This window comes from Mesocricetus auratus, unplaced genomic scaffold (genome assembly GCF_017639785.1).
Source record: "Mesocricetus auratus isolate SY011 unplaced genomic scaffold, BCM_Maur_2.0 Super-Scaffold_100003, whole genome shotgun sequence".
Taxonomy (NCBI): Eukaryota; Metazoa; Chordata; class Mammalia; order Rodentia; family Cricetidae; genus Mesocricetus; species Mesocricetus auratus.
The window spans coordinates 115557257-115582236 of NW_024429188.1; the positions used below are offsets into that span (position 1 = coordinate 115557257).

The 24980-nt window shown below is 39.3% G+C and overlaps 1 protein-coding gene across 3 annotated transcripts in view; it reads left to right on the plus strand.

Annotated features, from left to right (window-relative positions):
- The first annotated feature begins 236 nt into the window (after nt 1-236).
- The window catches only part of Mtm1 (myotubularin 1), a 104172-nt gene continuing 79428 nt past the window's right edge, over nt 237-24980 (plus strand). For 2 of the 3 annotated variants that reach the window (XM_040744710.1, XM_040744712.1), the window contains exons 1-3: nt 237-309; nt 22225-22295; nt 23788-23860. In XM_040744710.1, the coding sequence (XP_040600644.1) occupies nt 22233-22295; nt 23788-23860 (136 nt within the window). In that variant the 5' untranslated portion in view covers nt 237-309; nt 22225-22232. Of the gene's footprint in view, nt 310-560; nt 1051-22224; nt 22296-23787; nt 23861-24980 lie in introns of those variants that run through there. The other variant, XM_040744711.1, reaches the window with a different exon arrangement.

Here is a 24980-nt window from a genome sequence, read left to right on the forward strand (position 1 = left end):
CCCAGCACCAATTACCAACTACAATTCCCAGATGCCTCTACGCTCCGGACCCATCAAACAGGGTTTCCCAGCAGCCTCACCGAAGAAGAGTTAGAAGAGACTACTTAGGTCATCCAGCACCGCCCTACCACCTCCATATCACATGTCCAGCTCCAGCCAATTAGAATTGGGAGGAGGGAAGGCAAGAGCCCCCTAAGGCCCGAGAGGGCTTGGGGGCGGGGCGAGCGTGGAGGGGGCGGGGCGAGCGTGGAAGGGGCGGAGCGGCGCCCCAGAGCCGAGCAGCAACTCCGGTGGCTCTTTGAGCCTGAGGTGGGTGAGCATTCTTGGCTGGCCTGGCAAGGAGCCGGGCACTGTGGGTCCCAGGATGGAAGGGTCTATAGTAGGAAGTAGGGACTCCCTAGGCCGACGAGTCTCCAGGGGCCTGGCTGCCCCTGCGGGGGTGGGGGTGGGGTTCTCAGGAGAGCCTTGACTGTCCCTGAGACGCAGGGCTGAGGCCCGGGAGCTGCCGGCAGGTGCCTTTCTCTGACTTTTCTGTTCTCCTTGCCCGAGGTCCCCAGGTGGGGGCTGGCAAAGGTTGGGACTGAATCGGGGAGGTCTGAGGCTCTTCGAAACCAATGCCTGTACTTTGCTTCCTTGTCCCAGGGTGGCGAGCTCACGGGGCTGCCGCCCTGCCTTCCCGGCGATGGCTCCTTACCCTGGCTCTGAGCATGGGGCGGACACCCTCCGCATTCCCCCTGGACCCGCCAAGTGGTGGCACCCTGGCACTAGCCATAAACCCTTCCTCATCGCTCTAGGCCAGTGTTTTTGTGCCTCACAGGGGGTTTATCTGCTTTTGCAACAGTTGAGAGCAAGATCTCACAAGAAACGGTTAGTTCCCTGATATGTAGTCGGAAGTGTGAACAGTCACTAGCAAGTACTCTTGACCCGGTTGCCTCCCTCAACTGTCTTTTGCGCTCAGGAAGTGAAAACTAATTTTAGTATCTGCTTAAGCGAAAATAAAGTGAATCTCCTGGAAAAAAATGAATTGCGGGCTTGATGGACGCGTTTGAGGTATGAAACAAGTGGGTTGTAGCTGGTTTCTGAATCAGATCGTCACAAGAGTGGATGGAATTGGAGCACTTTAGCACTGATGTTCAGGTAGTTCAGTTTCCTGAGTGGGGGAAGTGAGGACCACAAAGATGTTAGTGTGACATGGACTTTAGGCAACTTAATGGCAAAACTAATGTGACAAGCCACGTCTCTGGGAGTTCTTTGGTGTCTGGCTAGTCTGGGTTCCTCTCCTACAGCTCAGTTCTGTTCGTTGTGAAGTATCCACCTTAGAGTACTGAGACTGAAATTTTACTCCAGGTCAACCTGTTTTGGATTTTAAAACTAGTTAGTTTACTAGCCAACCTTTCATCCATCATGTACACTTAGAAGGATCTGTGCATTTGCAAAATTTGACTCCAGACGACTTCTGGCATTTTACAGGATCAAATCTAACTTGTAGTAGATCCTATCCATTAGAGGAGATACAGACTGGTGGTCCTATCTGTAGTGGTGGATCAGGCTTGTGAAGTGTTCAGAAATAGCTAGCAATTATGTGGGATTATAGATTCTACTACTCTCATTGTATGATTGGTCTCCTTAAAGTTCTTATATTTCTCACGTTGTCAGAGGTTCCATTCATTCATTAAGCATTGCCTATGATGTACCTGCAGTATCTGACCTAAGCACCAGGAAGACAACAGGGAAATACAGTTAAGGTCTTATGGACTTGATATAGAGGGTGTCAGACAAAGAAAAAGAGCAGTGATGTGTTTATTAGCAGAAGCAAGTTATACAAAAATAAACTTTGAAAGTCAACAATGGCAGTAAAACAGGCTGGCACGATTGAGAGTGCCTTTGTCATTACTTTGAGTTTCTAGTTTTTGATAGTTGTTACTCCAATAAAACAAATATATTGAAAATGAAGTATATCTGAATCCAAGAGATCCATTCTGTGAAGTCATCATTTCTCCCATGAGTGCCTCTTAAATAAGTGCATCACAGCTTCATTTTTCATTGTATTTTCCCATTTGGTACAAATTGTAACTTAGAATGATAGTTTTCACCTGAATGTCTCTCTCCCTAGTTAGATAGAGCACTGTTAAGTGTAGAAGTCTCTAGTGAATTCAGGCTTACATGGTGATTTCTAGCCACTGTCTGCATAAGGATCTCTGTTCTTGTGTGCAGCTTGCACTCTGAACCTGTTATCTGAAATGATTACCTCTGTATGTTGCCTGGCTTATAGAGATGCTAGCTCACTTTGAACTAACTGTAGAGTAAAAAAAGCATTCAAGACCAGAGGAACAGAAGCACTCATTAATGGAATGACATTAACAAGAAGTCACTGTAAAAGTAATTTCTTTAGTGCTACCACTTTTAATATTATGTACAGTGTTTTAAAAACAATTTTTATGGTTTCTGAAAATGACTAATGTTACAAAAAGTACTATAATATTGCTTCAAAATAAAAGGATTAATATGTAGTTGCTATAGAAACCATTGAAAACACATGGCTCCAACTTTTATTGAGGGCTCAAAAATAAAGAGAAAAGCAAAGTCTCCTAAAGGCTCCCTAGGTAACACTTTTAACTAGTGGTCAGATGATTACAAAGGCTGCACTTTCTAGTTATTTCTAAAGATTTTCCAACTTTACAATAGCATAATGGGTGTCATTCATTATTCTTTATTCCATCATTCTGCTTATGACCTCTTGGAAGTTCTAGTTTCCTTATTTCCTGGTTTTTAGTTCATTTATTCCTTTTTGGCAGATGTCAGAGGGGCAGGGACATTTGCCTCAAAGGTATGGACTCAGGATTGAGAAGTCTAGAAGCCATGGTGAATGTGGGCAAGTTCTTACCGACATGTCTGTTTCTGTATCTAAGAAATCAAAACAATAATAATAGTTTCTCAAAGTACTTCGAACAGTCGTGCACATAGTAAGCATCCAAGGAAACTTAACTGTTGTTGACTTGCTTGGAACTCCTTTTTGTTATATTCTGTTTTCTTGTCTTGAAAGAGGCCCTCACTACATAGTCTAGTCTGGCCTCAAAGTCAGGGCAATCTTCTTGCCTCTGCCTCTTTGAATTACATATATGTGCCACCACACCTAGCTTTGAACACTTCTTTTTGTGAAAAATGAGAATAGCAATGTTCTAATAAACCATTGAAAATCCAGTAAGTTACATTTTCTAGATAAAGCTTTGCTTTCTATTTTTGGTGTGAGCTTTTAATTGCAGATGGCAGTGGTAGTCATGTCTGCAAGTATTGAGGTCCTAAATTCCCTTTGCCAGGTGGAGGGAAGGTTCACTTGGAGTTATATTCTGCTTGTTACCACAAACAGTAACAGAGCAGGAAGGGCCTTCAGATTCCAGTGCTTTGTAGTTAGAAGATGGTCTTTCATTGGCAGAGCTTTCAGTACCCTTTCCACACAGAATACCACAACAGTCTCATTCCTTTCGAAAATATGGAAGCATCTCTAAGATAATTGGCGTTGTACACAATGTCTTCTTGCTATTTCTGCCAGAGGACCAAAGAATGGCAAATGAGCCTTTGTGCCAGGTGAGGTAGTGGAGAGCTCCTTGCATTTGGATTCTAGACATAGGTTGAGGTCCCAGTTTCTCTTAAACTGTGTGACTCTGGAAAAGTTATTTTAACCTTTTTGCTGGGTTGCTGGTGGCTCTTCTTTTTGGAAGATGGGACTAATAAGACCTGCCTTGCCAAACTTCCAGAGACCTAATGGGATTCAAATGTGCATTAGAACCCTTTGTAAACAATGCAGCATTATTATTATTGCACTAAAGTGTTACATAAGACATTGATATTTTTTTGTTAAGAGGGCTGCCTCATCCTGTTCTTGGCTGTCCCCAGCCCTGGAGCTGTGGCTACTGGCTTTGTTTCTCAGTATCTCAAGATGACTCCACAAGGAACTTTGCTACATTTTATACTTCCAATAGTTTAGTATTGTAGTTTCTTGGCTGGACTTGACAGATAACTCCTGCTTGTTGCAATGTTTTTTTTTGTTTTTGTTTTATCTAAGGAGTGCTGAGGTCCAAGATGGTTTATACAATATCTGTGAAACTTAACCTGCCCCAGAGCTCATAGTAGGCATTTTGTAAGTACTGTTGACTTCAATCAGAGGAGTGTCAACTTAGATTTGTTTGAGCATGTGGGTTTGAATCATTCTGCTATATGCCTACAGATGATGTTCCTTAACCATGTTAAGAAGCAGAGCCTGTGCCTAACCCTTCTGCTTGGGTTTTGATAGTGGATCAATAAGAGTCTGAATGGAATGTTGGGAGAGGTTTCATGCATTGTTTTGCCGCCCCTTTCTTCCTAGCTTCCTGTTATTTGGACTCTGTCATGAGTTTAGGCTCAATTTTGCTTTGTTTGCAAATATGTTTGGAATAGGAAAGGGCTAAGGGAATTTGAAGAGTAATAATTAAAAGTATAAATAAAAGTAACTTGTTTGTAAGACATTCAGCTCTCATCCCATTGTACAGACTTTGACAGCATACAGTGGTGCCCTTTCTTTAACATGTGATAATGGTTAGATTTTGATATCACATCCTTGACCTTTTGGTGAGAAGGAAGCTCTTTGTTTCCTGAGCCTTGTAATGGAATACACTACTCTATCAATGCCATCCTTTCCTCTTTGTGGGAGTGACTGGGCAGAGGTGACTTAAAAGGACATTCCTAGCATTGGGTGGTGGTGCTTTAAATTCCCTGTGTTGACCTTTATATTTCTTTATGGCCCTGAGATTGCTTAGGTGGGGATTTAGAAGAAAAGGGACTTCACTTGATTTCAATATTGCCAAGAAGTGATCCCAACTGTTTTACTCAACTAAGAACATCGGATATATGACAGTGACCCCTGGCTATGACTCATAATGTACCTCTTAGTGCTGTTCAAGGGTAACAACCTGCAGGAGTTTGCTTTTAACTTCAGGAATACCTCAGGAGAGTAGGCCCTTCACACTTGTCTGTGTGACTAGCAGCAACTATGTAATTTTAGAGTTTCCTGGTTCTGAGATGTTCCTTGTGAAGGGTAGTGGTTGGAGATGTGAGAAAACATCTGTCCCACCCTCCCTCAACCAGGCTTGTTGGAAATGTCCTTCACCTCTGGGTCCCTTTCTGTAAAGTCTGGTGGCTTTTTACATAGAGGATGTTTGCTTCCTGCTTTTTAGCCTTTCAGCTACTATCAGGTATAAAGAGGAGGCTGAGTCTAAACCTATAAGACATTTCCTTTCTTCCTGTTATCAACGCTAATCATTTCTTCAGCAATTCCCATCATTTCTCTTTCATCAAACAATTTCCCATTGTTGACAAAGATTGTCTGAATACCCTTATGTAGATGGAAATTTCTGTTCTGCCTAGTCCTGCCACCCTTCAGTCCCTCCAAAAAACATACTGAGGCATATATTAATTATAAATGATTTGACCAATGGCTCAGGTATCTTATTGGCTAGCTCTCTCATAATTATTAACCCATTTCTATTAATCTATGTATCTCCATGTAGTCTTGGCTTACCCAGACCTATTACATGGTGCCTTTCTGGCAGCTCCTCTCAGTGTTCTCTCCCAAGAATTCTCCTCATCTGGTACCCCCACCTAGACTTTCGGCCTGGCTACTGGCCAATCAGTGTTTTATTCATCAACCAATAAGAGAAACATGTATTAACAGCATACAGAAGGCCAACCCCCATCACCCTTAACCCTCAGCAGCTGCTCCTGAGAGCTTGTAACTGATCCAGAATCTCAGATCAGTGAAGAACCCTTGCAGAGTCTGCTTTTTCAGGTATCTCCTTAGTGCCTATTATGGAAATAAAGTCTGAGATGGTTGATAGAATGTCTGGTCATACCCTGGCTTCCCAAGTCTATGAAACAACACTAACCAATAGACAGTGTTAAATTGAAAAAGTAAACAGGCAAAATAGATTTTAACGTATTTTCCGTAACAGATTATATGTAAAATATGAGTATATTAAAAATAGCATAGTTTTTGCATATAAATACCTTAATAGTTAATGAAACATCTTTTTTGTACTAGACTTGGAAATCACTTGTGTATTTTGCCTATAGGACATCTCCATTTTGACTTGCCACATGGTGCATGTTGCTTGTGCCAGTTGCTACAGTGTGGGGCAGTAGGGTATTGAGAGATACCTATTGGCTTTGATTTGCTGATGATTTCATCATGTTGACTTTTAGTGCCCAAACAGCTGCCTCGGTAATAACTTACGTTGATGTTAGCCTTAATCTTTGCCAAGCCTTTAGCGCATTGCTTTTACATAATATCTCCTTTGAGGGTGAAATTATTGATGTAAGTGCCAAGCTTCTTTCAGAAAGGTTAAGTTCTATAGCGAGCTTTCTGGCGGCAGCATTGGAACCTGAACCAGGGGATTGTGACTTTAGGATTCACAACTGTGGAACTCACCTGACTATGGGGACTCTTTGTATCAGTGTTAAGAAGGCAGTGCTGGGCATGGGTGTGGTGGTACATACCTGTAATCTCATTGTTCAGGGGATTGAGACTGGAGTTCAGGCTAGCCTGGACTTTATAGTGAGATTCTGCCTCCAGTAAATAATTCATGGAAGGAAGGAAGAGATGGGGTAGGGGACAATAGAGCAAGCAAGCTGTTGTGGAATACACGCTTTTGGGGTGTGTGTGTGTGTGTGTGTGTGTGGTGTGTGTATGTGATTTCCCTGCTTTTGGGGTGTGTGTTGTGTGTGTTGTGTGTGTGTGTGTGTGTGTGTGTGTGTGTGATTTCCCTGCTTTTGGGGTGTGTGTTGTGTGTGTGTGTTGTGTGTGTGTGTGTGTGTGTGTGTGTGTGTGTGTGATTTCCCTGGCTCTTAAGAGAGAGTGCCAAGTCCCTAAATAGAAATTTCCTCACCTTAGGAAGATTGCAGACTTGCAGACTGGTGGTTTACTAGACTGGCTGCTCATTAGAACCATCTGAGGCATTTTAAATGCCTGCTGCCTGAGCCCCACCCATGTACCTCCAGGGCAATTAATCTGGGGTTAGACCAGCTTGGACACTTTTGAAAAGTCTCGTGGTCATTGGATTCTCCAGCTCCACTGAGAATACCTGCTTTAGGAACACTCTCTGACTACACTGTCAAGAGTCACCTGGACTTCAAGGGCCAACTGTGCCTTGTTGGGTGTGGGATGAGGCAAGAGAGTCTAGTACAGTCTTCTCATTTGCAGCCAACTCCTGGGTGATGCCCAGGCTGCTGCTGTGTAGGTAATACTTAGATTAGCCAGCAGTACCAAAATCACCTGAGGAGTTTCTGCAGTAGTACCAGTTCCCTGGCTCTGTGCCTGGAGCGTCTGATTCAGCAGGTCTGGGCCAGAGCCCAGGCTCCATGTTTGAGAAGTTGTGTTGTTTTCAATATTTCATCATCAAAGATTGAATTTACCTTCAGTTTCATGCTGATGTGCTGCTAACACACATTTTGAGAGTTCTAAACAGAAGTTGAATTTTAAACTAACCCCCTTTGTGCTTAGAGGGTAATGACATGTAGCCTTTTAATTTGTTGATGTGGTGGGCTCTCCTAAGAGATTTTTCTAGTTGAACTGCAGCATTAGCTGATTCGTGTTGTTGGGACAGACTCAATGTGCCCATGCTCTTGCTTATTGCTCCATTTGTTTGGTAGTATTTTGGTGTCTATATTTATCATTGAGTTTCAGCTTCAGTTTTTATCTAGTTTAATAGCCTTATAATGTGAGTTAGGACTTTGTGTAAAGTTGGAGCTTACCACTTTCTTGAACATTAGTAGAACTCAAGGTAGAGCCATTTGGGCCTGAAAGATTTTCAATTGTCTCTATCTGACTGTTTACCCATCTGCCCCTCCCCCTTTATACAGTCATCTCATTAGGTCACATAGGCCTTAAGCTCACTACTTAGCAGAGACTGGCCTTCTGTTGCTATCCTGCCTGCCACCTGGGATGACAAGTGTGTGCCACCACATCCAGTTTTACCTTTTTCTTGGTTAAATTTATCAAGTTTGTTAGCTGTAAACCAACCTGATGATATGATTATAATTACTCTGGTTTTTCAATTTAATTTTGATTAATATTTAAATGTTTGAAACTTTAAATTATTTTAAGATCATATTTATAGCAAGATACATTTAGAAAACTCTTGCTTCTATCCCTTTCTCTGGACAGACATGTTTCTACTTCTGCCACTGCAGCTCGTCAGCCTTCTGAGTTCTTTTCTTTTGAAAGCTTGAGCAACCATAAACATATATATGTATGTATTTGCATCCCCCTGCTTCTTTCACACACTATTCAGGCTTTGCTTTTTCCACTTAAAATCTAGTTCAGAAATCACTCTTTTTTATTTTCTCCACTCTTTGTATTTATTCCATTGTTTGGGTGTTTCAAAGCATAGTAGTTTCATTAGTATTACATTCTAGCATATTATAATTTTCATTATAAATCATTTGCTCATCTGTGACATTTCTGAAAGTATGTTTTTAAAATCTGAAAATGTTTGCCGGCAGTTTTCAGTACTGATTCCTAGCTTCACAGCCATAGAATGTAAGGTGAATGCTAATAGCTCTTTGACACTTGGATGCTAGGTTGATCTAATCTTGGTGATTGGCTGCTTTGTTCTGCTTTTTATACTCATCTTTATGTTGTGTTTGTCAGTAACTACTACCTTTTATTACTATGTAGTTCCCTAATTGATAACCATTTGGGTTGTCCAGTTTAGGACCGAACTACGACCAATCATTGCAACTTTGTGTGGGCTCATGTTTTCATTTGCTTTGTGGAAATTGTACTTTGGCAAGACATTGTTGGGCTTTCTACAAATACAGGTTTTGATACTTTTGTGTGTGGGTTTTATTTTTTATTTTTATTTTTGAGACAGGTTGACCTGGACCTGGAACTCAGTAGATTGGGCCACCCTTCTACTCATAGAGATCCACCTACCTCTGACTCCTGAGTGCAAGGGTTAAAGGTGTACTTCATTATGGCTAGCTTACAAGTAGAGTTTTATTGATTCCTTTTATATTATAGCCATCATTTCTTGTTTTATTAAACTTGTTAGAATTTCTAAAAATTGTAACTTCACATGGTAAGACGTCAGTTCTTGCCTCATTCACATTGTTGCAAAACTTTCTAATTTTTTTCATTATTTTCGTATCAGCTATAGGTTTCCATAGATAGCATTCCTTCTTTGTGGGACACTTTTTAAAATCATGATTTGTTGTTGAATTATGTTTGTAGACGCCATGTTTCAGATACGGTCTTCAAGAAGAAAAAGGGGATGGCCTCATCATTTATAACAACACCATGCCCATTCCCCAATCATCACACCCCAACTTTTATTCTTAGTATTAATATTGGAATTTGCATCTGGAACCTGGGAATTCTTTTTATCCATCTAAGAAGCAGCCCTTATTGCTTGTTCAAAGGGTATGAAAATTGTCAGATTCATAGGTATCTTTGTTTTTGAACTGAAATTTCTCCATCCTGTCATTTCCATTCTGTTAACAGTGATTTTGGTTCCTCTTCATTATCTTTCCTTTTTGTATTTATTGCCCTTTTCTTGGATTATTTCTTTCAAATCCATGAGAACGTCTCTTCCAGCAATGTCAAGGTCTAGAAATGTTCAGCCCTTTCACTTTGTTCTATGACAGGAATGAATGGTGGCTTGCATTTATGCCTGTAATAATAGGTAACTGCCCAATTTGGAAATGACTGTTGTCCATACTCTGTGGGTCGCCAAGCCTTTATCTTTGTAAGTTTTTAAAGATATTAATTAAGCCAGCCATTGGGGATTCCTTTGGACACTCTTTTATTGTGGCAAGATGCCTATTTGGCAAGTGAGTATTGCTACTTCTGCTTTTTGCTAGCCTCCAAGGTCAACTTACTCTTAGAAATTAGGACTATTTAAGATGGATCAAGCCCAGCATTTTCAACAATTAAGACATGCCAAGCTGCATTCCCTATGTTCCTCCTATACAGGAGCATCAGGAAGCACCAATTCACACTTTTTTTGGCCTGGTCTAGAACTATTCTTTGGAATTAACTTCTGAGACTAGGGTGCATTTAAAAAATACTGTCAGTGGTGTCTATATTTGACTAAGAACTCAGCATTTGGCTCTAGGCCATAATCACTGTGAGGCATATGTATTAAGTGGAGTGGTCACTAGTGTTGTGGGAGCATTGTTTCTAGTTAAAAATTTGAGATACAGCTAAGATTTATAATATGGCATCTTGTGTAGCTTTAATCTCTGAAGGCAATTTTGTTTTGAGCCAGGGTATCACCATATAGCCCTAACTGGCCTGGAATTTTCTAGGTAGACCAGACTTGCCTGGAAATAACAGCCATCCTTATGCCTCAGTCGCTCTAAAGGCGATTTCAAAGGGCGTTGTTTTGATGGAGGGAATCTCTACTTGTTTACTCTCCTTTAAAATGAAGGCTAGACTTCTTTCTGACTGTCAGATTTTTAATTTTTATGTGGGTAGAATCACCTTCTTTGTTATTACCTATTTAATCTGAGAGCATTATATCCTTGTTTTCATTTGATCATCTACTGGGAACTGGTTAGTGACTAAGAGGGCTAAACTGCCTCAGCTTCTCCTCTACAATCTTTTGTGAATAAGTTGTTCTTTATATTTCTCAGTTGTCATATGAAGTTACTAGTATTACTTGCCAAATGGGGTTGTTCGTGGAAATTAAATGACTTAAAGTGTGCTTAGAACAGTGGCTGATAGGGTGGCCGTCAGTAAATGATCATTGTCTACAAGTAGATGAGTTACCTTAGCTTCAGTCTTACTGTATCACCTTTATTGCTTTTATTCCCAAGCAATTTTCATTTTCTCATATACCTACTCATTATTTTTGCAGCCATCCAACTTGTATTTGCCCACTCTCTCCCAGTTAACTTCTTGAAGCCCTATTTTATTTGTATGGATGCTTTGCCTGCATATGTGTCCGAGTGACACAGAGGCCAGAAGAGGACATCAGAAACCATGAAACTTGAGTTAGAGGTGGTTGTGAGTCACCATGTGGGTGCCCAGAATCAAACCTAGGCCCTGAGCAGATAGTAGCACACACACACACACACACACAGTGAGAGAGAGAGAGAGAGAGAGAGAGAGAGAGAGAGAGAGAGAGAGAGAGAGAGAGAGAGAGAGAGAGAGAGAACACGAACTTTCTCTCCAGTCTCCCGAGTAATTTTTGAATTTCCCATTGTGGTGCAGAGTAGCTAGCTACTTGGTATATATTGGCTCTTTTTCAACTCTCTGGAAACAAGATTAAGTAATTACATATGCAGAATAAAAGTCTCAGAAATAATCACCCCCTATGACTTTATTATTCTATGTATGCATATCAATATTTCCGTACTAGCTAATTTAATAAGTGCTCATGGAATGCTTATAGTTGGGAGAGCTAAACTCTTCTGAATGTAACTATATGCTGACATTATCATTTGTAAACTGTTAATTTCCATGGGTTCTGTCCTACCTGTGTGGTATGCTCTCCTCAGAGAAGTCTTAACCCCTAGTACTTCAGAATGTGTCCTTACATGTAAATAGTGCTATTAGAGATGTAGTTAACGATGAAGCTGTATCAGAAGAGAAACCCCTTCATCTATCAAGAAGGGTGCCATTACCAGAGAACAGTGTAACAAAGCAGAGATACACAGGTAGAAGACTATAATTGAAATGATGCGTCCACAAGCCAATGAATGCCAAAGACTGTAGTCACCAGTGAGCGCTAACTAGATGTCTCAGAGGGCTCATGTCTTAGGTGACACCCTCAGAACTGGGAGAGAATCCCTAGCTGTTATTCTAAGCCATCCATTTTGTGGTTCTTTGTCATAGAAGCCCTAGAAAAGGAATACATTGTCCAAATGCTTGGACTAGTGTTGACAAGTCTGAGCTTATAATTAAAGTTGTGGGTTTGCCTTCTTTCATAATCATGTGTTATCTATTTTCTCAATATAATTTCACTTTTAAACTAATTTGTTGCTAGACCAGAAAAAGTATAGGAAAGCCTGTCAATGTAGTTCTTACACATTGTGCCAGGTATAGGAGACATTTCTAAGAATGCTTAGAACAGCACTATTTGTAGTAGTGAAACATAGACACCAATCACAGGTCTGTGGAGAAAACTCCTGATATTCAGCATCAGAAATAAGTAGAGCCCTGAGACTGTATCTGTGTTTCTGATGCTCACAACAGCCTGTGTGACAAAAGCAAAGAGCATAATCACATTAAAACCAACATAGTATTTGCCAATATATGCATATATACAAGATCATAAAGCTATGCATAGCAATTATAAACATACAAATCCATCCTAGGGAATACCTTTAAGTGACTGAAGTTCAACTTCTCCAAAGTCATGGAAATTTTCGAGGGCAATGTTCTTTACTGGGTGCTGTGTGCCCAAAGTGTGACAGTGACATAAAACATAGCCTTTAGGAAGCTCTAGAAATCTAACAAAAGGAGACCCAGAAGGCCACTGGAAGATCCAATACTATGTGAGATTTGAAATATTAGAAACACATGCAGTATATAATGAAGTGACATGTGCATGTGTGTGAGAAGAGCCTGAGAAAAGCTCTTGCTTCTACTTTTGAGTGAAAGCACCTGGAGGAACTTGTTTCAACGGTCTGTTCTATCCAAAACCCTTTCCTTTTATTTATTTCTACAAATTGCACATGTGCTCTAAAATGTCTCCCCCTCCCCACTTATTCTGCTTGGAAGAGTCTGTCATTGCTGCCCAATTTCTGGGCTTTTCTGAGGGTCCCTTATCCTGCATCTGAGAAGGTTCGTGGAATTTAATGAAATATATTGTAAATGTTGAAAAGTAGCATTCTCCATTACTGTAATAATTATAACTGTACTTGCTTTTACTCCTTAGCAATTGTCATTTAAACATTTTGCTTAAAAATTTCTTTTACTTATAAATTTAACATGTACTTTTGGATAATAGTTCTTACTGCAAAAAATAATTCAGCTAAAGATTTTGTTTTGTTGTGGAGTAGATTAGCTGGTTTCATGAGTATTGGAATTGGCAGGTGGATGGGAACTTGATCTTACTCCTATTTTAAAACTTTGTTTACTGTCAAGTATTTGACTGTTACAAGACCCATTGGTGATTCTAATGGTCTACTTAAATGTCTGCCCTATCACTATGTTGCCTTTGTCCATTAAAAAAAGTAACCTGATAGTTGTTGACTTTTAAATAGTTTATTTGCCATACCAGTTTCAGCTTATGATATCTAAAGTTATTCTGTTCCATGGCTAACAGCTCATGCCACTAAAGCCAGTCAACTGTCTCAAAGATGTGCTATTTGTCATGAGGAGACCAAGAAATAGAGTAAATGGATCTATTCATCCAAAGTCTGTCACAGGCTCCTGGAAAAAATGATTCAGTCTGCCTTTCAGCTGCCTCTGAATTGGTTTCAGCTAAAGACCTTTGCAGCATTTAAAGTTACAAAAAGTACATGCGTCTTTGAGCTGAATTCTTATGATAAGAAGAGTGAATTTCAAATTGAAAAATGACTTAGCACTTTACAATTTCTAAAGCTCTCATCAAACAAGATAACTTTTAGTAATGAGATTTGAAGTAGTCAAGATAAATTGATCTAACATATATGAGTTACATATGTCTATTTGGACAATTAGCTACTTGCTGAGATTAGATTATCATATGAGCCATCATCTTAATCATAGCAACTATGACTACTCAAGATTGGGCTCATAGATTATTGACATTCCCCTATTGAAGGATGTGGGAAGGGTCATTGGACCCTCATCTGATCTCAACCATTGCCTTCTGCATCTCCCACTTAGTGTGGTACACTATTCTGCTCTAATTACAAATGAGTTCCTGATCAGGAGGTGCTAGAGTGTGTAGAGGACAAAGGGCCAAAGGCTAACTGAAGGGGAGACTTCATCCATGCAGCTGTGGAGAAGTTGTCACCCATGCCCGGGTGAGACTTTTGGATGGATAACCTGCTTTGGGATCACTCCTGCTACTGTAGGTAACGCTTCTTCCATACTCCCTCACTAAGCCTAATCCACAAGTTCGGTTTTCATCAAATTGTATTTTGGTTTGTTGGTGGTGCCCTAGAAAGAGGGGATAGACAATTGTTTGAGTCTTCCCAGGGAAAGAATTTCCCCTAATACCTAGTTTGAGGAATGACTTAAGAGTTCATGGAAAACCTCTAGTTGGAGGAGGGTACTGATATGTTACATCATTTGTTGTATAATTTTCATGATCTTCCTCACCTTCAACCTGGGCAAGTGGTGTCATGCCTGTTTTACGGACAGGGAACTGCACTCTATGTAATACTGAGAGACTATTATTACTAAGTGACAGAACTAGGATTGCAAACTCAAATTATTGAGTACAGAATTCTCCTTTTCAACCATATCACACCATTTTGAAGCTGGGCATAGTGGCATCTTTGACAAAATGAAAAGTAGGGCTAATAGTTAATTTTGCAGTTTAAAGGGATGTGGTAATTTATTTAGGCTGAGGAAGTTCATTTGGTAAGAACTTAGCAGCCTTTTTCTGAAAATGAAATTGTATTAAAATTTGTAGTTCTTGTGTTACTATTTTGGTGCTACATTGCTAAGATGGCTGCTTGTAATTGGGATATGTGACTCACAGACCCTGAATAGTTACTATCTGAGCCTTTACAGGAACCGCTTGCCATCCCTGGTCAAAAGTTATTTTCATGTGGGCTGGGGTAGCACTTCTTTCAAATAAGCAAATGTATAATCTAAATTGATAATCACAATGGGCTCAAAATGCCTGGAGCATTGAACGTATCTTTTGTGTCCAGCTGGTAGTTTCATTGAAGACATGAGGTCTGTTTTCATTTTCTTGTCTAAGTGGTCGATGGTTAAAGTTATTTTTCATGTGAGAAATGTGAATAGTTGGAGATCTTAAAAACTGCATTTATTAGCACTCAGATACTGACTAGAAAGTGGTCCTTATTGGACTTGATGCTTCTGAAGAGGCCAGGTTGAAAATGAGGGGGAGGAGTTTGAATGAAAGGTTAACTATTAAACATCACTGCCATTTTATTTCATTTTAGACTAGAGTTAAAGAAGTATGTTGGTGTTTCAGAAAGGCGGACTGACTAGGTGAAGGAAGGAAACTAGCAGAGAGAGAGGATAGTGGGGTCAGGGAACAGATGAAAACGAAATATATAATAACACACATGAAGATACCATGATGAAATCGATTGCTGTAATGCTAATCTAAAATATTGATATAGAGATGTCTCAGTGCTTGTTGTGAAAGTGTGATTTCAAACCCCGAACCCCATGCTGAAAAAGCAAGTGGCTAGCATATACTTGTAATATCAGCACCACAGAGGTAGAGACAGATCCCTGGGGCTTACCTAGACTACTTGGCCAGCTGCAGGCCAGTGAGAGATCCTGTGTCAGAAAACAAGGTAGATGGAAGCTGAGAAATGACACCTAAGGTTGTGTTCTAATCTCCACACACATTCACACACAGGGACACACGAAGAGATAGGAGAAAATTGTCTTTAGATTGGTACCATCTACAATTCTCATCTAGCTCTCATCTCAGCTAACAAAGGGATTTTTACAGTTTGTTTTATAGCAAAGGGAGTATTGGTTCTAATAATATTGTACACCACTGACTGAACTTCATGACATTTGTTTTCAAAATAGTCTTCCAAGCAAAAACAATGATTTTCAAAAGACAGGAATAATGTTTTTTTTAAATTGGAAAGAAATTTATTGAAGAGTGAAAGAACACAGAATGGAGCACAATATCTCAAGAGAGTGGTATCACACATGGTAGTGGGAGACATAATTATTCTAAAGGTGAAAAAGAAGATGGTGAATTCTAGAATTGGTTAGGCTATTCTATGAATGCAGGTTGCTCTTCTTGTTTGATGTGCTTGCTTTCAGTATGTCATAGCATTACTTAAATGATGGGGAGGGCAATTTGGCAAAACTATGATTTGAAAAAGCCATAATAGTGAACAAAGGAGTTAGTAGTACTATTAGTTGTTCAATTTGGTCCCAGATAGGTGGTCTCCCATTTGTAAAGCTTGAGCCATCACAGGACGTCCTGCTGTAATACAGCTCTGTAATTGCATCAGGTTCAACTCATCACAATGCCTCCATCTTATATTTTACCTATTCCTGTCTAGCCTATAGTACTAAAGTATTTCTTCCATTTATCTAATTCCATGGTCAACTAGAAAACTTTTATTAGTTTATTTGTAATCCCATTTGATATGTGTGTCCCAAATGGATTTCTTAAATAAGCTCTTATGTACTCGGTCTGTACATCAGTAAAAGACAGGAATTCTAAGCAGGCTGCCTGTTCATGACTCCTTGTTGGCTGTCAGGCTTTGGAAATTCCCTTCTAAGACTGGATAGTTCCATATAGTCATTTGAACTGGTGGGAGAAAGCACCTCTAAATTCATTTAAATGCCAAGGCAAAGAAATAAATCACATTAGGGGTGATCAGAGGAGAAAGCATCATGCTCCTTCTCATTGTTTGTTTGTACTCAGCAAAAGCACTCAGCAAGGGCCATGGATTGCAAATTAGGTGACACTGGAGATGGAGCTCCCACCCTTTGGTGTTTAGATTGTGCTGGCAAAGGCCTTGTGAGATCCATGGCAAAATGTGCTGCTTTGAAACCTATTTGTTTTTTGTAAATTGTCTGTTATATAGTCCAGGTGTTTTGTATAGTCTGTAAGGTTTTAAAATAGTTTCTTGGTCTGGGAAAAAAGTGTGGGAGAAGAGGTTTGGGTGGCTTCAATTGTTTGTTTCATGGGAGAGTCTACAGAAGAGGATAAAACTGTCTCAGTTCTTTGGTGCAAATTGTTTCACAGTAGTATAAGTGAGCACTTCAGCTCTGCTTTCCAGAGTCTCATGTAGGGAACATCCTGATGAGCCAGGGACTTTGTTGTACCTTTTTATTTATTTGAATAAACTTTCATGAGCTCCTCGCTTAAGTGAAATGGTGTCAAAACCCTTGTCCAAGTCATTATTGCTCAGTTAATTCATTTAACACACAACCTATTAAGTACCTATTAGATGCTAGTCACTGTTAAAGTTGCTGTAAATGCAGGAGTAAATAAAACAAATGAATTCTAGAACCATAGCCTGCAAATGGGGGCTCCTCTTGGCACGAGGGCTCTAATCCTTTTGAGAAGGTGGGCAGTAACCACAATGACTATGTTAAAGGTGCTAAGTGCTGGAATGAGAGACTGAAAGAAGGAGAGTGGAAGATCATTGAGGTTGTCTTGAATTTCCAAAGAGATGGTGAAGACTATGTTGTTCTTAAAACTAAGCTTTATTCAGCAAATACCACCTTTATGTACTTTTATTCAAGGGGGTTAGAGGCCCTGGAGACTGGTGAGCTGGGTGAATTGAACTCTCTTAACTGTTTTTGTTAATTTGTCTTCTAAACTCCTCTTTCACTGATATTAGAACCAGCCACACACTTCATTTAGTTTGCTTCAAGAGACTACTTGGAAGACCTTTCCCCAGATGAAAAGTACCCTATGATGTGAGGGGACCTAGGCTAGTTGGCAGTGCCAATGACTCAACCCAGGAACTTTACCCCTCTCTAGTCCCTGTATCCTTTAAAACAGGAAGGTATTTGGCTTGAATCATCACAAAAGTATCTTGAGAGGGGCATAAAGATCATATTTTGTATATAGAATTTTCAGTTTCTGAATTAAAGTCAAGATAGTCAAAAAGCAATGATTTTTAAAGAACTCTTTAAACAAATATTTATTATTTTTATTTCTGTTAACTTTCAGTTTCTGAATTAAAGCCAAAGTAGTCAAAAAGCAATGATTTTTAAAGAACTCTTTAAACAAATAATTATTATTTTTATTTATTTTTATGTGTGTAAAGCTTCATGAGTTTATGGGCACTATATGTATACAGGTGCCCACAGAGGTTAGAGGGCATCTGAAACCCTGGAATTATTTGTAAACTGCCTCATGTGGGTATTGGGACCAGAACCTGGGTCATTTGTAAGAGGAGTCAGTGCTGTTAACCATTGAACCATCTCTCCAGCCCCCAATGACTTTTTTAAATAAAAAGGATTAAAATGTTATTGCTTCTGCAAATGCCTCCTGGGTTCTTGGTCTGTTTAGGGCATCTTTTACCAATGGCACATTGCTTCCTGTTCCAGTCATTGTGGACAAGTGCAGCTTAAAAGTTTATAATTCAGTCATCAGTAGCCAAACACTATCCATGTAATAGCTTGCTTTCTCCCTCGTATTTCTAAGGCGAGGGCTTATTTGCGGAATTGGTTGTATTGACCACAGTGAACAATTAGCCTTTCATAATTAAAATGCTGATAATTATTAACAGATACATAGAGTAGTTCTTCTCTTGAAATAACTCATTTTGCCCAACAGTGATAAAATAAAGTAGTGACAGGAGCTCAGAGAAATTAAATAACCTGTCCAAGGTCAAATAGTTGCTCAATTGCAGAGGTGGATTTGTATGGTGCCAGCTCCAAAATCTAGCCTCAGGGTTGCAGCTTCTGCAGACTGTTGAGGATCAGCCACCACATTCGACACAGAGGCTCACTGATGAAAATGTAAAGCCAGGCTTACTGAGGAACTGACTCTTATCATCACCCAGGCCCTTGAACCTCAGAGGGTTATGTTTGATTCGGCTTTTAACAGTAACAGTGTCTCCTGTAATTCCCAAAGAGAAGGCTTTAGACATAAAGACCATGTTATATGATGCTATGTATATGAGGGCCCAGAGTAGGCAGATCTGTAGAAATAGTAAGCAATCTATCTGGCTGCTGAAGGGCTTCAGCCCTGGGAGTGTAGAGGGATGATGGCTGGGCATGAGTCTTCTCTTTGAAGTGATAGAAATGTTCAGAAATTGTGATGAGTTTCACAATTTGAGATAAAAACTTTTACGTGATTTTTTTTCTTTTTGTTTTGTTTTTTGGTGTGCCTCTGGGGATTGAGCCCAGATCCTTGTGCATTCTGGGTCACACCATACTGTCTCTGACTCTGACTCTGACTCTCTCTCTCTGTTTCTCTCTCTCTTTCTCTGTCTGTGTCTCTTTGTGTTTTCAGTCTGATGTAGTCCAGACTGAGCTTGAACTCCTGATCCTCCTGCTTCTGCCTCCCAAGTGCTAAGATTACAAGAATACATTACCACTTTGACTTTGTTGGTTATGGCTTGTGAAGAAACATTGTATGAGCAGACAGGTTTGCAGTAAGTGGTCTGTATAGCCTTGGATTTTAAATATCTTTATTGAATTATCAATAATAACTTTAGTTTGAAAACACTGATTATTAGATATTCAAGTATCTTACTACTAAAAATTATATATTACTGAAGAACCTGCTCTGTTCTCTTAAATAATCTTATTTAGTCAGATGAATGATTTCAGGGTAGGTACATCTGACCAGCCTTTTCCAGTTCATCTTTCCCATTCTGCTATTGTGTCTAAGAATAATATTTTGTGGTGTATGAGCATAAGGTTAGAGTAGTCTTGCAAAGCATGATATAATATTTTGTCTGAATTTAATTCATTTGGCAGTTATTCACTGATCTCTTTAAAAGTTAAAGTGTAATTCCTTGTTAATTAAGCTACCACCTAATTCACTTTTCCTTTTCCCTCTTTTCTCTATTAGCACTTGTTTGTGTTGTTTGCTTCGTCTTACCTCCCCTCTTCCTCTACTGCCTAGCCTGGTCTCAAACTACTGGGCTAAGCAGAGTCTCCTACCTCTGTCGTCCCAGTTGCTGGGAGTCTGATGGGTGCCATCTTTAATAGATCATCTTTACGATTCAATAATACTTCATAGTTCCACTGTTGTGGGATTTGATAAATCAGTATTGAAATTAGCCCCCTCATGATGTCTTATGATAGTGTGTATTTTCCACACAATCAGTCATTCACTCACTAGAGCGTTAATAATGCCATTGTGTGCCAGGACACAACCATGAGCCAAATGGGCACAGGCTTTGCCCTTGTCAAGATGATCTCTTGTGGGTGCAACCTGACAGCCCTAATAATGTAAGATTCCTTCCCCTTCTATCTCTCCACCTCTTCATCTTGATGTTTTTCTTTATATCCTTTCTGTTTTCTCTCAGGATTTTCTTAAGGACACTGATCAACACTGAAGGTGTGCCAGAGTGAGTCGGTATACTGTGCTTTGTTAGGGAATGACTGTTCCTTTTTTGGGTGTGTGTGTGTAAGAGAGAGGGGGGAGGAGAGAGGGAGGGAGGGAGAGAAGGAGAGAGAGAGAGAGAGAGAGAGAGAGAGAGAGAGAGAGAGAGAGAGAGAGAGAGAGAGAGAGAGAGAGAGAGAGAGAGAGAGATTGGCAGTTTGTTAGTGCATGTGTGTATGGTATGTGGAGATCGTATTCCTCCGGAGTGGTCTACCTTGGGTTTTTAGACAGGGTCTCCCACTGTTGTAGAGCTCACAAAATAAGTTAAGCTGCTGGCTAGTAAGGCAGGGTCCCCTATAGTGGAATTTACAAGCATATACCATACCCGACTTTTTAAAAATGCAGGTCATGATTTCACGGCAAGCATTTTACTGAGTAAGTTATCTCCCCAACCCTCTGACAGTTCTTTTAATGGAACATGTCCAAAAGATTCCATAGATATCCACAGTCACCTTGAAGTAGAAATGGCTTACCTGCTAGTGACTTCATCCCATTCTATGCTTAATATTAATAACTAAAATAACAAGCATTTCTGGTTTTCCATCATTGCTAGCATCTTCGAGTTTAAATAAATACTTACATTTGAATGGTTTTGTGCAGTCAGTGAGATGGCCCAGCAGATAAAGGCCTTGCAAGCCAGTTGATCTGAGTTTGAGTCCCACAACTCGGGTAGAGGTGAAAGGAGAGAACTGACTCTATGACGTCTTTGGACATCTACACATAAACTATAGCATGCATGCCCACACATGCACGTTATGTACACAAATAACAATAAGTATTTTAAAGGTAGTTTGACATATTGCCTTAGGGTTTTCTATTGCTGTGAAGATATACCATTACCACAACAACACTTCTAAGGAAAATATTTAATTGGGATGGCTTGCTAACAGTTTCAGACGTTCAGTCCATCATGATGGGGAGCATGATGGTGTGCAGGCAGACATGGTACTGGAGCTGAGACTGCTACATCTTGCAGGCAACAGGAAGTTAACTGTCACACTGAGTGAAGCTTGAGTAAGAGAGCTCAAAGCCCAGTCCCACAGTGACACACTTCCTCCAACAAGGCCACACCTCCTAATTGTGCCATTCCCTTTGGGGAGCCATTTTCTTTCAAACCACCACATGTATGCTCTGAATATTAATGGCTTTTGTCCATGGCTGAATTGAGGAACTGTGCATTATTTACTTGAAATACATACTTTCACTAGAAAATACTAATTAAATAATTTCTATGAATTTGACTTCACTCAATTCTATTTCACTTTAGACTTTTTAATATGGAGAAAATAATTCTTGAAGGAGAATTGTGTAAGTGATACCATTCACTCTTTAATAATTCTGCTTGAATGCTTGTAAATCTTGAAAACTTAAATGGTATAGAAATTTCATGCTTGTCATGTATTGCTAAACATTAAAATTTTTGGTTTGCTTGTTTTTAATGTGGCAACTTGAGCATTATGAATAAAATTTCCTAGAATAAGCATGATGTCGTCTATGGGGTTTCCCTTTTACTGTTTAGCTCCTGTTTCCTGTTCTGTGTTCCCCAAACCTTTTTTGCAATTTTTGAGACAGTCTCATTCATGAATGCAGGCAGTCTTTGTACTTAATGATCCTACTTCAGCCTCCCAAGTGGTAGGGCACAAATTTTTTCTACCTCACATTTCCCTTTATGGTCATTTATCCTCTAGATGTGTATCTGGCACAGTACCCTCTTAACTTTTAGATGAAACTTTGGAAATGTATAGCACACCTCTACATACATTGAAAGCCTCTCCCTTTCAAACCTAAAAACCAAGAATAAAATAAAGACAGCACTGAACTCATTTCTTCATTGGATATTTACTACCTGTGCTCTGGCTAGTTCTCTTTGTATTTTTTATTCTGTTGGGCCCTAGGATATAAATAGGACCTACAAAGTTAAGTAGTATATGTTCTCTTGAAATACTGAACTCTTCAATCGTATGTTTGAAATAGTTCAATTAATAGAGAATTTTGTCTTTCTTGGTAGTTTCCAGAATGGCTTCTGCATCAGCATTTAAATATAATTCACACTCCTTGGAGAATGAATCCATTAAAATGGTAGGTTGTTTTTACGTTTGTCTGTATTTCTACATTTCTCTCTTCATATTTGCGTTAGACAATCATTTGGGCCTTATTGAATCATAAATTTCATCATGTGCTCATGTGGCATAAGACAGTGGAGACACTTTGTTCTAGCAGAGGTTTAAATAGAATATGTATTAAGTGATTTTTGCTTTGTAAATGATTTCCTGAAGCTTTGTTTATAAATTGCTGCCAGACCTTACATGTGGTCCGAAGCAGTCCTCTGTATCCAATAGCTCTCTCTGAAGGAGCTGTTGAACATAAAATGCTTCAAAGTAGCCAGAGTAAATTGTTCAATTAGAATGAAATCTTTTGGATCATAAATTGAAAGGGAGGGGTAAATTCAGAGTAAGTTTTATTCATGACCCATGAAGTTTTAAGGTGATTTATTCTCCCACCTCACAGTGTATAAAGATGACCAATCAGAAAGGCAAGTATCTTTTTATTTTAATTTCTTGATTACTCACAAGGTTAGCCTTTTATTTCTTTTTAAAACTACATTACTGTCCTTTCTTGTTGGTTGTGAAATATTCACATCCTTTGCCTGTTTACCTGGGAGGAATGTTGGGAGATTCTTTTCTTAATTGTTTAATAAGTATTGTTCACAATGTGATAACTCTTTATAATGTTCAAATCACTTTATTTCAGCCTTTAATCTTATATCATTCTATTTTGATTTTGAAATGCTGATATTTAAATTGTGGGTGAGTTGGTTGGTTCGTTTTAAGACTGGGTCAGCCTATGTGGCCCAGGTAGGCCTCAAACTTGTGATGATACTGCCACAGCTTGCCAAAGGCTATCACCATACCTGGATTGCCTGAGTTTAATGATTAATGTTTTCCTGCCTGTCAGAGTTGCTGAGGTGATTAGATAAGGCACATACCTAAGAATACTCTGAAACAGGAGACCTACAGAAAACTAAAGTCAATGGGAAAATTTCCAAAATGACTCCTAGAGACCTGATGAGGTCTCTGACAGACTACTCTTTCTCTTACCTAGAATAAGATTCCTAATAAAATAATAGGTCAGAAGGCATACACTTTGGCACTGTGATATGATTCTGCAACAATTGCATAGGAACAAAAGCTTTGGCCATATAGCATACTAACTTTGTTAATGTTTGATCATTCTACCGAGTTGTGGTAGCTTTAAAGTATTTAAAAGTATTTAAAACTTTGGTAATATTATTTAAATTCAGACTAGGAGTTAGCACATCTGATAAACGTTGCAGCCAGATCAATCTTTTATTTTTCTAACTTTTGTTGCTAGGGATTGAACAGAAGGCATCATGTGAGTTAAGAAAGTACCAGCTATATTTTCATCCCAGATTCTCTTTTCCCAGTTTGAATTTTCTGCTCTAGTTTTCTTAAATACTAAACTTCCATTTTTTCTTTAAAAAGTGTATTTCTGTTTGCTACCATCTGTGCAAAGATATCACCAATACCTCTGATTCCCCTTTCACTTGCAGGTATCTCAAGATGGAGTCAGTCAGGATCTCAGTGAGAGTGTTCCTCAACTCCCAGGGGAAACACTAATTACTGGTAAGGAGCTTTTGAGGCTGAGGGTGCAGACCTGGAGGAACAGTACAGCCAGATGAGGTGGATTGAGCTCACTTGCTCTGTACAAGACAGAGAGGACAAATAGGCTATCTTTGTTTAGGAGTGTTAGTGTAGAGAATGCTGCATGCCTTTCTTCATCAAAGAGTTCTTTCAGAAGCTCTATGCTCACAAGGCTAACAATATTCTTGTCTCTGTACCAAATAGAATGATTTAGTGGGAACAACGTGAGTTATCTCTTGAAAGTTTGTAACTAGAGATATAGTAGACACGATTCATAATTTAAGGTTATAAGAACAATTAGATTAAGTCTTCCAATCAATATGTTTTAAAAATGATAACAGCTTAAAGAGTCTCCTTTGATATAATAGGAGATATTTTGCCAGAAAATGGAAATTAAGTTTAAGATTGTGGTAACATTTCAAAACAGTATTTTTTTCTTTGATGATAAATCCATGCTAAGAAGAAGAAATCTGCTTTGGAAGGGACAGGTCACTCTGACTTAAGAATGCAGAAGCATCTAATAGCTTCTGAGCCAAGTGCTAATGATATGGACATTCAATTTTTGTGTTAGGGTTGGTCCTTCCTGCTACATATCAGTATATTTGGGACCAGTAAACAACATTGTTTCAGGGAACCATTCCGTTAAGATTCAAATTTTTATTTTAAATGACTAATTAAATGGAGGTTTTAGAAAAGTATCTTTGAATTAGCCATGTACCACAAGAACCATGAGAAACTAGTGCCTGTGGACTCACAAATTATAGTCTTGAAGCTGAAACCAGTGAAAGATGTCCTTCCCATTTTCTGGATAAGAGCAAAGAAATTTCGCTTTTGTTGGTCTTCATATATAACATTTGAGTGCTGAATATCAGCAGATGGACCTTTAACCGATGTAGTAACTAATTGAACTGGCATGGAATAACCTCAGTATATGATTTTCATTTGGTACCTGAAGAGAAAGGGATTTCAAAGTTATTTTTAAAAAATAAAAGTCATTAACATATTCAAGGATATCCTTGGAAGAGAAATAGCTCAAGTAGTTTCTTTTACAATCCTGACATGTTAACAACACCAAAACCCCCATTCACTTCTGTGCTCTGGT